This window comes from Anas acuta, chromosome 25 (assembly GCF_963932015.1).
Source record: "Anas acuta chromosome 25, bAnaAcu1.1, whole genome shotgun sequence".
Lineage (NCBI taxonomy): Eukaryota > Metazoa > Chordata > Aves > Anseriformes > Anatidae > Anas > Anas acuta.
The window spans coordinates 5,002,738-5,015,583 of NC_089003.1; the positions used below are offsets into that span (position 1 = coordinate 5,002,738).

General features: G+C 51.5%; 2 protein-coding genes and 1 gene segment (V, D, J or C); 2 read left to right on the forward strand and 1 right to left on the reverse strand.

The window, feature by feature from the left end:
- Positions 1-576: 576 nt before the first annotated feature.
- LOC137844377 (T cell receptor alpha variable 9-1-like) overlaps positions 577-12,846 on the reverse strand; it is a 44,701-nt gene continuing 32,431 nt past the window's right edge. Inside the window, 1 exon segment of the V gene segment in view lies at positions 577-1,205. Coding sequence covers positions 859-1,205 — 347 coding nt within the window.
- LOC137844383 (feather keratin Cos2-3-like) lies at positions 7,383-7,688 on the forward strand. Its single transcript, XM_068660736.1, has one exon. The coding sequence runs from the start codon at positions 7,383-7,385 to the stop codon at positions 7,686-7,688; it is 306 nt and encodes a 101-aa protein (XP_068516837.1).
- On the forward strand, positions 10,582-11,895 carry LOC137844386 (feather keratin Cos1-2-like). Its single transcript, XM_068660739.1, has 2 exons — positions 10,582-10,758; positions 11,129-11,895. Exons 1-2 carry the CDS (start codon positions 10,654-10,656, stop codon positions 11,453-11,455), a joined length of 432 nt encoding a protein of 143 aa, XP_068516840.1. The 5' UTR covers positions 10,582-10,653; the 3' UTR covers positions 11,456-11,895.

A 12,846-nucleotide genomic window follows, 5' to 3' on the forward strand; every position in this document is an offset into this window, starting at 1 on the left:
TTCTAACCCAACGGAGCGTGCGCCAGTCCAAGCCCAGAGAAGCGGAAAAGTCCTCGACATCATCAAAGCACTGTTCTGCAACAGCCAAAACACTTGTTTCTTTGGCTGATAATTCCCTTTCCAACCTTCTGTTTTCTTCCTCTAAACTTCCAGCCCACTCCTTCTCAATTTTCCACGTTGCAGCTAATAACCAGCACGCTCCTTCCTTCCTTTTCTCATTCCTTATATTACACACATCTTTCCAGTTATTAAATTCATTTATTGAGGCATTTAGATTGTGGTGTATTGACCTTAGCCATCGCTGCTTTGCATCTTGCCTTCCATTTCCAAGAAAACCCTTTCACAGTGTGGCCCATTTATCAAGGGAACCATTCATTATTCTAACACAAGGCTCCTGCTGACTACACCCAGCTCTGTCTCACAACACTACAGAGCACTGGCAGGTTCCTTAGGGATCCTTGGCAGAATGAGGACCGGCCACTGGTTGTGGTTGTAACTAGAAATTTATTACTACAAAATAAATTACAATAAAATACTAAAAATTACTACAAAAACATAAAGCTTACTACAAATAAATTACTAGTTGAATTACTAGAATGATAACACCAATGCCCTTTCTCACCACAATGGTGGGTGTCTCCACATGCTGCGGCCAGTGGGAGGGAGAGACAAGGAGGCAGGGGTGCACATTAGCAGCCTCCTTCCACATGATGGATATTTGCCTTGCTGTTGGTTATGCTAACCACACTGCCAGGCATCAGGAGCAGGGGCTGCTGGCTCACCACAAGCCCCAGGTGTCCTTGGTGGGCAGGCTCAGCTCAGAGCGCTATGCAAACTGTGATGAGACGGAACTGCACCTCACAGCACCCACACCTTCCTGTATAAAGCTGCAAGCTGAGGGCACCAGTGTGGGCTCAGTGCACACAGGTAGACAGCGCTGTCCTGGAGCTTGGCATCTTGCACGTGGAGAAGCACCTGGGAGTTCTCCATGGAGAGCACAGAGGAGATCCTCTCAGAATGCACATGAGGCTTGAACTTGCTCACCTGCAGCAAGAACTGAGGGGACTGGGTCAGGCGCTGCTGGTACCAGAAGATATAGGGAGCAAAGAAGCTGGTGGAGAAATTGCAGTGCAGAGTAGCGTTGTGTCCCACCTGGATGGCAGTTTCTTGGGCAAACTGCACCACAGAGTCCTTCTGTGCATGACCTGCAAAGCCAGAACAGCATCTCATCACTGCTTGAAGATGTATCTGTATCCTCTCTCTCCTTTGTGTATCATTTCACCAACTTTCTCACTGTCTCCACTCTCCATCTCCCTTTTCATGGGCTGTAAAATGCTGAGCTAAATACACATGCACTCTTCTTTCTGCAGGTGTTATTCAATTCCCATACCCAAGTCTGTCAGCTTACCTACTTTTTAGCAGTATCTTACCAGGCTTCGAGTCCATCCATATCTATGAACAATACATGTAAGAACACTAGGCATCTGCAAAGGAAAAGTGCAGATGCTTATTCATCCCTGTACACTCGTTGCTCCTGACATCTCCCAGACTGTCTCCCGTACTGGTCTTCAGCCTCTGCTCTCCCTACAGAAAGCACTTCCACTTCTTCCAGGGAGGCAGGACTCCAATTTGCCCCCTCCAGAAATGTTGGGATGCCATCTGGCCCCTAGCTTGCCCTCCTGAATGTCACATCTCACCAAAGTCTGACAGTGCCAACAAGGCTGCCAGGAAAAGCAGGACCATGTCACGCTCTCGCCTTCACAGGGTGCCCACGTAGTGCCTGGAAAGAGGGAGCTCAAGCTTGCGAGTTTACTTCCCCCTCTGCCAGCTCAAAGCAGCCTCTAAACCTCAGCACAGAGGGTGGAGCAAAGCTCTCCCCCTGCTGCTCCTTGGGGCTCACCTCTGCCCCAGCAAGGCTCTCAAGAGAGGGATGGACTAGTGGCTAAAGCAGTCAGAAAGGAATCCAGCCAGTCTTTGCTGTGCTCCAGGACCCCTTGGCCAGCCAGAAGTGTTCCAGCACAGGGAGCGTCACACTTGTGCAGTTAGCTCACAGCTGCAGGCCTGTGAAGGCTAGGACATTTCACTTGGTCAGCAGTAAGGCAAAAGGGCACCAACATGGCTGCTGTGTGCTTCCCTCTTTTTGCCCCTCCTGGCAGGTGGGCAGCCCCAGCAAGGGGCAAGTGTCCCCAGTGGCCTCCCGCTGCCATCCAGAACCCAGCCAGACACAGAGACCTGCACCCACCTCTGCTGTCAATGAAGATGGGGTTCCTCACCCCCTGCACCCAACCCCTCAGGAGAGCCATGGTCTCTCATGCTGGCAGGGAAGGACACCCCACCACGGCCCTCTGCTCAGTCAGCAGCTCTGCACACACACACAGGAGTGAATCCTGCACCAAGGGCAGACCTTCGACAGCGCTGGCTAGTGCAGCAACCCCCTCAACGACTCAGTCCTTTGGCAAGATACAAGGTTCCAACACATGTCATTAGAGTGAGTGTCCAGCAGAGATAGTTGTTGTATTGTCAGGATATTGTCTCAGCGCCAGAGGTCCTGGATTTGGGCTTGGGACAAAGCCTGTACAACAAGCTCTTAAAACGAGGCACAAAAGAGAATGGAGGAAACACAATTTGGCTGTTCTGTGGCTGTGCCCCTGCCTCATCCCCGCCCAACCTGCCCGGCCCCATGCACTGTGGGACACCCCCTGACCCTCCCAGCTCTGTAGGCCATTGGTTGCCTTTGCTGCAAGGGCGCTGTGAAATGTGTTCATCTGATTCGTGTCAATAAGGAGTAACACTAGGGCCGCTTGGTATGATGGATGTGACCTTCTGTCTTACATACCCTTTTATAACCACAAGCCTAAGAAAAACAGAGTGGTTAATGCATATAGTTCTTGTATCTTGCAAAGGAATGTTTTAGCAATTCGTGTCAATAGAGAGCTTGAAGGGAAATATATTTGTAGGCTTTTCCTTGAAGTCTCTGATATCTGGGGGGTTTCAGAATATCTGCTAACTATTATGACTATTGCATGGGACACTATGCAAGGCTCTCATATCTGGCCAGAAGATTAAGGAGATGGGGAGAACTGAAGAACAACTAAAAGACAAAGCTTGCAGGGGACGCTGCACAAGTCTCTGACATACAGCCAAGTTGGACAAAGGAGAAGGACAAGAGGGAGGAAGACTTTGAGCCTTCAGCACAAGAGACCCCCAGGGACCCCCAGAGACACCACTGGAGACTGATACGCATGCTCCAGTAGGAGGGTTTGGATTCTGGAAACTAATTATAATAACCCTGTTTTTTTTAGAAGTAGTAATAAATATGTATTAGTCTAGGAGCATAAAAATCAGCTGCTTGATGTAACTGGTATGCATCTTGGTGGAGCAGAGACTCCTGGCGCACCCAGCACTGTTTGCTTACCTCTATTCCTTTAATAAATTGTAAACTTTGATTATAGTCCTATTTTGAAGGCTGAGCCATTTCTTACAGCACACTGCTGCCTCGTGCGCAGCTGGCTGCCTCTTGCACCAAAAACCCTTTCCTGAGGGTCTGCTTCCATGGCAGCCAGCAACCACCCTGCATTACTATGGGGCTGCTTCCAGCCTTAGAGGAAAATCATTTTCTCCAGCCTGCCTGCATTCCCCAAAGCCCCCTCGTGACCTACGCTGTCACCACCTGTGTGCCCTGGTTTGTGCCATGCACAAACTGGCCAAGGGTGCCCTCCTTCCGACTGCTCATGGCCTTAATGAAAGCATTCAGCAGGACTGGATGTCCCTGGCATTGCCAGGTGCTGTTCAGGCAGAAGGTGCCCTCCATGTCAAAGCTGCTGGAGAGGGCCTGAGGGAAGAGCTCCCAGGAACTATGAACACAGTGCTAGATGGGCAGCCATGCGGAAGCACTCCAAATGCTGAGCATTCCTCTGGCCAAAGGAATGGTGTGGATCAGTTTACTCTTGTAAATGTGACCAATTTGCTGTGAAATCCCATACATAGAGGAGCAGCACCTGCCCCTTTGCCTTCAGGAGAACAAGCCAGACATGGGCTGGGTGGGAATCTGTCCCCTCTGCGATGCATTTCTGAGATAATGCTGGCAGGCCTTTAAAGACAGATGTGAGGAGATAGGCCTGGCTCCAGCACTGACTCCCAGGAGGACCTTGCAGTGTCTGGGAGTGGAAATCCCTGACTGACAGGCACTATCAGGAGCCTCATAGCAGTCTGCTTCCTTTGCTCTGTCTTGTGGCCATTACTCCTTGTCCTGTCCCCGCAATCCACTGAAAAGAGGTTGGCTAAATCCCTCTGTCCCGCAACACCTCAGGTATTTATACACATTGATGAGATCCCCTGTTGGTCTTCTTTTCTCCAGGCTGAATAGACCCTGTTCTCTCAGCGTTTCCATATAGAGAAGATGCTCCAGACCTCGTATCATCTTTGTGGCCCTCTGCTGGACTCTTTCCAGGAGATCCTTGTCTTCTTTGTACTGGGGAGCTCAGAACTGGACACAGTACTCCAGGTGAGGCCTGACCAGGGCAGAGTAGAGGGGGAGGATCACCTCCCTTGACCTGCTGGCCACGCTTCTTTTAATGCACGCCAGGATCCAATTGGCCCTCTTGGCCACGAGGGCACAGTGCTGGCTCATAGTCAGCCTGTTGTCCACCAGGACCCCCAGGTCCTTCTCCCCACAGCTCCTCTCCAGCAGGTCATCCCCCAGCCTGTACTGATACATGTGGTTGTTCCTTCCCAGGTGCAGGACTCTACACTTGCTCTTTTTAAACCTCATTTGGTTTCTTCCTACGCATCTCTCCAGACTGTCGAGGTCTCGCTGAATGGCAGCACAGCCTTCTGGCATGTCAGCCACTCCTCCCAGCTTTGTGTCATCAGTGTACTTGCTGAGGGCAGACACTATTCTCTCATCAAGGTCATCGATGAAGATGTTGAACAAGACTGGACCCAGCACCGACCCCTGGGGAACACCGCTAGTCACAGGTCTCCAGCCAGACTCTGCGCACCTGATCACCACCCTCTGAGCTCAGCCAGTCAGCCAGTTATCAACCCACCATACTGTCCATTCCTCTATCCAACACATTCTCAGCTTTGCTAGTAGGATGTCATGGGAGACAGTATCAAAAGGCTTGCTAAAGTCAAGGTAGATGACATCCATTGCTCTCCCCTCATTTACCCAGCTGCTGATGCCATTACAGAAGGCAATGAGGTTGGTTGAGCACGACATCCCCTTGGTGAGTCCACGCTGACTACTCCGGTCACTAGTGGCGTTCCCCAGGGCTTGGTACTGGGGCCAGTCCTCTTTAATGTCTTTATCAATGATTTGGATGAGGGGATTGAGTGCACCCTCAGTAAGTTTGCAGATGACACCAAGTTAGATGCATGTGTCAATCTGCTCGAGGGTAGGAAGGCTCTGCAGGAGGATCTGGATAGGCTGCACCGATGGGCTGAGGCCAACCGTATGAAGTTCAACAAGGCCAAGTGCCGGGTCCTGCACCTGGGGCACAACAACCCCAAGCAGAGCTACAGGCTGGGAGATGCGTGCTTGGAAAGTTGCCTGGCGGAGAAGGACCTGGGAGTATTGGTTGATAGTTGGCTGAATATGAGCCAGCAGTGTGCTCTGGGGGCCAAGAAGGCCAGCAGCATCCTGGCTTGCATAAGAAGCAGTGTGGCCAGCAGGTCTAGGGAAGTGATCGTCCCCCTGTACTCAGCTCTAGTGAGGCCGCACCTTGAGTACTGTGTTCAGTTTTGGGCCCCTCACTACAAGAAGGACATGGAGGTGCTTGAGCGAGTCCAGAGAAGGGCAACAAAGCTGGTGAGGGGTCTGGAGAACAAGTCCTACCAGGAGCAGCTGAGGGAGCTGGGCTTGTTCAGCCTGGAGAAGAGGAGGCTCAGGGGTGACCTTATCACTCTCTACAGGTACCTTAAAGGAGGCTGTAGCGAGGTGGAGGTTGGTCTATTCTCCCATGTGCCTGGCGACAGATCGAAGGGGAATGGGCTAAAGTTGCACCAGAGGTGTTTTAGGTTGGATATTAGGAAGAACTTCTTTACCGAAAGGGTTGTTAGGCATTGGAATGGGCTGCCCAGGGAAGTGGTGGTGTCACCATTCCTGGAGGTCTTTAAAAGATGTTTAGATGTAGAGCTTAGGGATATGGTTTAGTGGAGGACTGGTTAGTGTTAGGTCAGAGGTTGGACTAGGTGATCTTGAGGTCTCTTCCAACCTAGACAATTCTGTGATTCTGTGATTCCTCATAACCTTCTTTTCTTCCAATTGCTTGGAGATGGCATCCAGAACAAGCCGTTCCAAGACCTTTCCAGGGACAGAGCTGAGACTGACTGGCCTGTAGTTTCCCAGATACTCCTTCTTGCCCTTCTTGAAGACCGGAGTGACAATGGCTATCCTCCAATCTTCAGGCACCTCTCCTGTTCTCCAGGACCTTTCAAAGATGATAGAGAATGGTTTGGTGATCACCTCTGCCAACTCTCTTAGCATACGTGGATGCATCACATCAGGACCCATGGATTTGTGAGCGCTGATCCCATTCAGATGCTACCGAACCACTCCCTTCTCAACAAGGGTGGAGATCTCCACTTCCCAGACTCTTTCTCCTCCTCCAGAGTTCAGGAGTCCCGTGGGGAAGTCCTTGAAGCAAAGAGTGTAGCAAAGAAAACATTCAGTATCTCTGCTTCAGTGAGACCCCACCTGGAGTGCTGTGTTCAGCTTTGGGGCCCCCAGCACGGGAAAGATATAGACCTGTTAGAGTGAGTCCAGAGCAGAGCCATGAAGATGATCAGAGGGGACCCATCCAGCATTTCCAGTGAGTCTTCTGCCCTCACTGATACATTCCTGCCCTAGAAGTCCTTGGACATTTCATCCCAGCACTCTAAAGAAATCATCACTGTGGAATGGCCATGGCCTAGATCTGCAAGTAAAAAGGCAGCAGTGCAGGAAACCAGCACACAGCCCATATCATTTGTTGGGATGGTTTGCATTCAAGATGAACCTGTCAGAAAATTGTTACCTCTGCCAAGGGTGCCTCTGGGCCTGTGGCAATGAAGTACCAGTATAAAAGGCAGACCAGCTCCTTGCTCTCTCATCCAATTCTGTAGCTTCATCCTCCTTGGGAACCAGGTGAGTCTGAAGCCCTCTCTCCTCTTCTTCTCAAGTAGAAGGGATCTTGCATCAATAGACATCTCATCTGGTGGTGGTTCAGAGCTATGCTGGGCCTTGCAGTTCCTTGACATGGGAGAATGGTGGAGAGAGAAGTTCTGTGTAGAGAGAGACTGTGACATGGTGCAGAGGCAGCCTTTGGGATTATGCGCTCTGTGATGGTGTCATTGGATCTTCCTCTCTGCCCTCTCTCCCAGGTGCATCTCCAGCCCAAGACATGTCCTGCTACGACCAGTGCCTGCCATGCCGGCCCTGTGGCCCAACCCCGCTGGCCAGCAGCTGCAATGAGCCCTGCGTTAGGCAGTGCCAGAACTCCACCGTTGTCATTGAGCCCTCTCCCGTGGTGGTGACCCTGCCCGGCCCCATCCTCAGCTCCTTCCCGCAGAACACCGTTGTGGGATCCTCCACCTCTGCTGCCGTTGGCAGCATCCTCAGCTGTGACGGAGTCCCCATCACCTCCGGGTGCTGTGACCTCTCCTGCATTACCAGCCGCTACTGTGGCAGAAGGTGCCTGCCCTGCTAAAGTCACTGCCCATGGCCCTGGGGTTCCAGCACAACCATGGTGCTGGACAATAGAAGGAGGAATCTTCAGGCCATTGCTTTCAGAATGACGGACCTTCTTCACCTCCTCTGGCAAACACTGGCAGGAGCCTGACCAGGGGCTAGCCTGAGATCTCTGAAAACACGGCCCATGTCTCTTCTTCCATTCTTTCACCTACCTCCTTGTCTCCCTTTTCGCAGTGTTCTTCTGCTCCGTTGGGTTATGGGGCTACTCAGATCCAGCCCTGCCACTGTGGTAACAGCAGACATATACCCTGCATGAACTTCTCCATGGGAAAATGACGCTGCCTCTTGGTTGGCCCTGGTGATCCCTGCACTGAAGGGCATCTGCTCAGAGTGACCTCCTTTTCCTCTGTACACTCATTAAAGTTTTCTGCATCACCAGCCTTGGCTGTAGATGTTTCTTCCCTCTCCATATACCCTCCTCAACTGCCCAACGAGAATGGTTTTGCCCTTGGTGGGTATAAATAAGATGGGTGTTTAAGGAGCCTTTTCCCCACTCCTAGAACAATGGGAGGTTGCGACACACTGCAGAGGGTCCTCTCTTGGACACTGCCCCTTGGGGCTGAAGAAGACATCCCTGCCTTTAACAGAGGTAGGGGCTATCTACCCTTGCCTTGCAGCGTCTCTGCCCACAGCTCCCCCCTGTCCTGCAAACAGAGAGCACAACCTCTGCTGTCCTCACGGGAAAATCTATGAGTCTGTGGGAGGCTGTGGAAGCTAGGCATCCTGCAGGCTCTTAGGAACGGGCTTCTTCTTGCTCAGGACAGTGCTGTGCTGGGGAAGCATGTGGGGACAGAAGATGGATGGCGGATGTGGGGAATGGGTGGAATAGATAGAGAAAACGGCGTGGCCCTGAAAGCAGAAACAGAGAACACAGCAGAGGAAACAAAGAAACAACCTCCCTTGGTTTCGCATGGCTTCCTTCACCTTCTCGGTCCTTAGCCTGTAGATTGGTGCATGGAGCAGGGGCATTACAGCCCTGGAGAAGATGGACACCGAAGTTGGCGATGGGGTGGGTATAGAGGAGGGAACGTAGTCCCCGGCATGATACAAGTGCAGCCAAGTGAGAGTGAGCAGACTGTGTCTTGTGTGACTGTCAAAACTGGTGTGACTGTCAAAACTGGTGGTGCTGTTGTGTCCTGGCCTGGAAAGGCAGGGAGAGGTGACTGCCACCATGCTCTTACACTCTGAATCCTGTGGTACAGAATTAAAGAAAGGATTCAAACTGTTGTGGGCCCATCCTTGTTGGGGACTGACATTGGCAATGAACTTCTTAGGGTCAGGAGAAAGAGGGCTTCAGATACAGAAGGCCGCATTTCAGCATGTGTGCAGTGGGCACTTCTGGGCTGTTTTGGTTCTGTGATTGTTCAGCTGTTCACAGGTTCCTTCTTCCTCTCTTCTTGCCAACTAAACTCCACAACACAGCTCTCTCACACCCCCTGCTGAAAGCAAGATGTGCGCAGAGAATGTGATTTAAGTTAAAGGGCTTACAAGTGTAGAAAGGTATAATATAATTAAATGAAAAAGAAAGAAAAATTATAAAACTAAAGAGTGAAGGGTGTTTGGAAACAAATTGAGAGAAAATTATACTCCACTTCCCATCAGCAAGTGATGTTTGTCGATGTCTTTGGAAGCACTGACTCAGTATGCCCACCCCTGGTTTTCATTCCCCTTTCACATCTATCCTGCTGAGTGTGACATCATCCAGTATGGAATATCCCTTTGGTTGGTTTAGGTCAGGTGCCCTGGTGATGTCCCCTCCCAACCTCGCGCCCAACCCTAATCTCCTGGCTTTGTGGGGCTTGGAGAGAGTCTTGATGCTGTGTCACCACTGCTCCACTGTAGTCCCCATGTTGGCAACGCTGTTCTAGTTCCAAGTGCAGAGCACAGCACTCTAGGGGCTGCTGTGGGGAATGCTGAGTCTGTCTCAGGCAGCCCCAGTACAGGCAAGCACCCACAAGGGAGGAACATGTGCATGAACGTGACACAGTGTACAGCAAAGATTCTGGACAGCATTTGGTCCAAGTACATAGTTTGACATGATAGAGAGGGGAGGTGGACTGGGAGCCTTGCAGAAGGAACCGGAGCCAGGGCTCTTGACAAGACAATGTCAGCTTTCTTGGGCCTTGCACTTAATGCCTGAGAATCCCATTTGTTAGGCTGAGTAGCAGTGGTAAGGAAAGTGCTGGAGTGCCCCGACTGATCACTGGTGGGTGTCATGACAGAAATAAGCTTGCATCATGTAAGGAGAAGATGTATGATTTTATTTATTTTTTAAAACAATAAATGAACGGCATCAAGTTATGGGAGTGAAGAAGGAATTCCCTATGGACAGGATCTGCACTGTGTGTCTTGGGAAAACCCACCCGGCTCTGTCTGATGCTGGTAGAAGGCAGGATCACCTGCTCATGAAAGGTTTCCTTTCTGTGTACATTCATCTTGTTATTCCTTCTAACTAAATCAGACACTGTCCTGTTGGGCCTTTCTTTTGTGATCCAGAAAGGGCCCTGCACAACCTCTCCCCCTTTACAGACATCCCTGGGTCAGAGCAGGAGAAGGCAAAACAGGCCAGTAGGTTTTCCCTGAGGGCAGTGTCAGCAGGGGTATGGTCACAGCCAGGAGCTGGGTCACCTGTAGCAAAAAGGGCCTCTGATAGTCTCTAGGGAGTCACCCAGATTGACAACATTTGCCTTTACTGGACTCTTCCAGCACGTGAGCTGAGTCTTCTGCCCACACTGACATGTGTTGCCTGGAAATACTTGGGCCTCCCTACCTGCCACTCAGGAGTTGCCTTCTTTGGGGAAAGGGCATAAAGCAGGAAATGAAAAGCAGCATCACAGGAAGGCAACACACATCCTGTATCATTAGGTGGGATGTTTTGCATTCAAGAGCAGCTTGTCAGAAAATAGTCCCTGCTTCAAGGGATGCCTCTGGACATGGGGCAGCTAAGGCCCACTATAAAAGCCAGCCCAGCTCCGTGCTCAATCATCCACGTCTCTGGCCTTCTTCTTGTTGGGAACCAGGTGAGTGTGAAGCCCCTTCTTGTCCCCCTCATTCTCCCACAGGAGGACTCAGTTCCTTGGACCTTTCAGCTGCTATCAGCTGCAGTGTCCTGCCAAATCTTGGGACTGCTGGTTGTGGGAGAGTCAAGAGGTAGAAGGTTTGTCATGAAGGAATATTGGGCCTTTGGTGTGATGGCTCTTATGCTGGAGCCTAGGGTGTATCCTGGCTGCGGTGGCTCTTTTTGGGCCCTGTCAGGATGCAGCCAAGAATGCCTCGCACATCCCTGCACAGCCTCCAGCTCACAGTACTGCCTGTGCCTTGGATCTGTTAGGATGTGGTGACAGGCTGCTCCTCATGCATCCCCATGTAGAGCTTTCTATCTGCCCTCTCTCCCAGGTGAACCTCCTGCCCCCAGACATGTCCTGCTACGACCAGTGCCGGCCATGCCAGCCCTGCGGCCCAACCCCACTGGCCAGCAGCTGCAATGAGCCCTGCGTCAGGCAGTGCCAGAACTCCACCATCGTCATCCAGCCCTCTCCCGTGGTGGTGACCCTGCCCGGCCCCATCCTCAGCTCCTTCCCGCAGAACACGGCTGTGGGATCCTCCACCTCTGCTGCCGTTGGCAGCATCCTCAGCTGTGACGGTGTCCCCATCAACTCTGGGAGCTGTGATCTCTCCTGCATCACTAGCCGCTACTGTGGCAGCAGGTGCCGCCCCTGCTAAAGATGCCAGACAGTGCCCCAGACCAGGACCCCAGGAAATCAGAACATGCTGCTGGACAAGAATGGATGGAAGAAGAGACCTCATGTTGTTGTTTTAAGAGGATCTGACCATCTCTGGCTTGTCCTGTAAAGACAGATAGGAAGGGGCCAGTCTTGAGTCTATGACAACATGACCAATGTCTTCCTATCCTGTTTTCTACACGCTCTTTTTCTTTCTTTGCTTTCTTGCCCTCTCCTTTGTGTGAGGCCCCCAGAAACCAGCCTGGAGAGACCTGCTAGCCCCTCTCCCCATGTGAGCCAGGTAGATTGATGCCCTGTTGCAAGTCTGCCATTGGAAAAGCTGAACAGATTTTTGTCTGCTCCTGCTGTGCTACGATCTCGGGGCCTCCTCTTGGAGTCACCTCCTTTCCCTCCTGAGCCTTGATAAACATTTGCAGCAACCCTGAGTGTGTCCCTGTGTGGTCTTTTCATCTGGATACTGATGGCCAAGGGAGAAAACCATTTCTTAGTGGGAAGACACTGAAGGGTGGGGCATACTGCAGAAATTCCTCTTTTCAGTCACTGTCTCTTGAAGGTGAGGAAGACATCCCTAGTTCCTCTATAGCCAATGGCCACCAGTCCTTGACTTGTGACATCTCTGCCTAGACAAGCGCTGTTGACATTGGAGGCCATAGCTCTTGGGGAAGAGTGTTCGTCTTGCTTTGGGTGGAGCTGTGTCGAGAACGGAGGCTCAGACAAAGATGATCCCAAAGGACTGCAGAAACTGGGAATGGGTAATTGTCTTGTCGATGGCCCTCTCTCTTGCCTCCACATCCACCTTTCTGGCAACAACTGATCATGGGCATCATGTCTGGGCATGGAGAGCAGAAACAGTTTCCCTGTGCATCCCCATCACACTTCACCACAGTGTCTGGCATGGCCCAGCTGTTGCTAAGATGCATAGGGCTGAGGGGATCCACAAGTTTGTACTGGTACCAGTCCCATCAGGTCACACACTGGAGCTCCCAGTCCGTGTGAACTCAACTCCTTTTTCATGAACTCAGGCCCAGGACAGGGACCGATGCCCAAATACTCATGGCTGCTCAGTCTTGTTTTCTTTTTCCCAAGCATGGATCAGCTTTCATCAGGCCCTGGAACTCAGAGGTCCCATAGGTGGTACAACCCCATCATGCTCCAGAAAAGAGATCATGTGGGGGCAGATATCCCACTGTCTCTGATGAGACATGGCAGTGAGAACGGGACCTGGTTGTGCACTCAGCAAGGTCTGTATATGGGCGCTGAATGTCACAGGGTATGCACCAGCCCAACCACAGGGCACACGCTGGGGGATCTTCTCCCAGGCACCAAGCTCCTCTGTCATTCCCAGAGCCATGAGGATGTAGTGGCCCTTTT

Excerpts from the sequence above, each read along its gene's own strand:
- LOC137844383 (XM_068660736.1), top strand. The coding sequence starts at position 7,383 with ATGTCCTGCTACGACCAGTGCCTGCCATGCCGGCCCTGTGGCCCAACC.
- LOC137844386 (XM_068660739.1), top strand. The coding sequence starts at position 10,654 with ATGCCTCTGGACATGGGGCAGCTAAGGCCCACTATAAAAGCCAGCCCA. Across the intron at positions 10,759-11,128 it reads TTGTTGGGAACCAGGTGAGT|GTGAACCTCCTGCCCCCAGA; the intron begins GTGAAGCCCCTT and ends CCTCTCTCCCAG.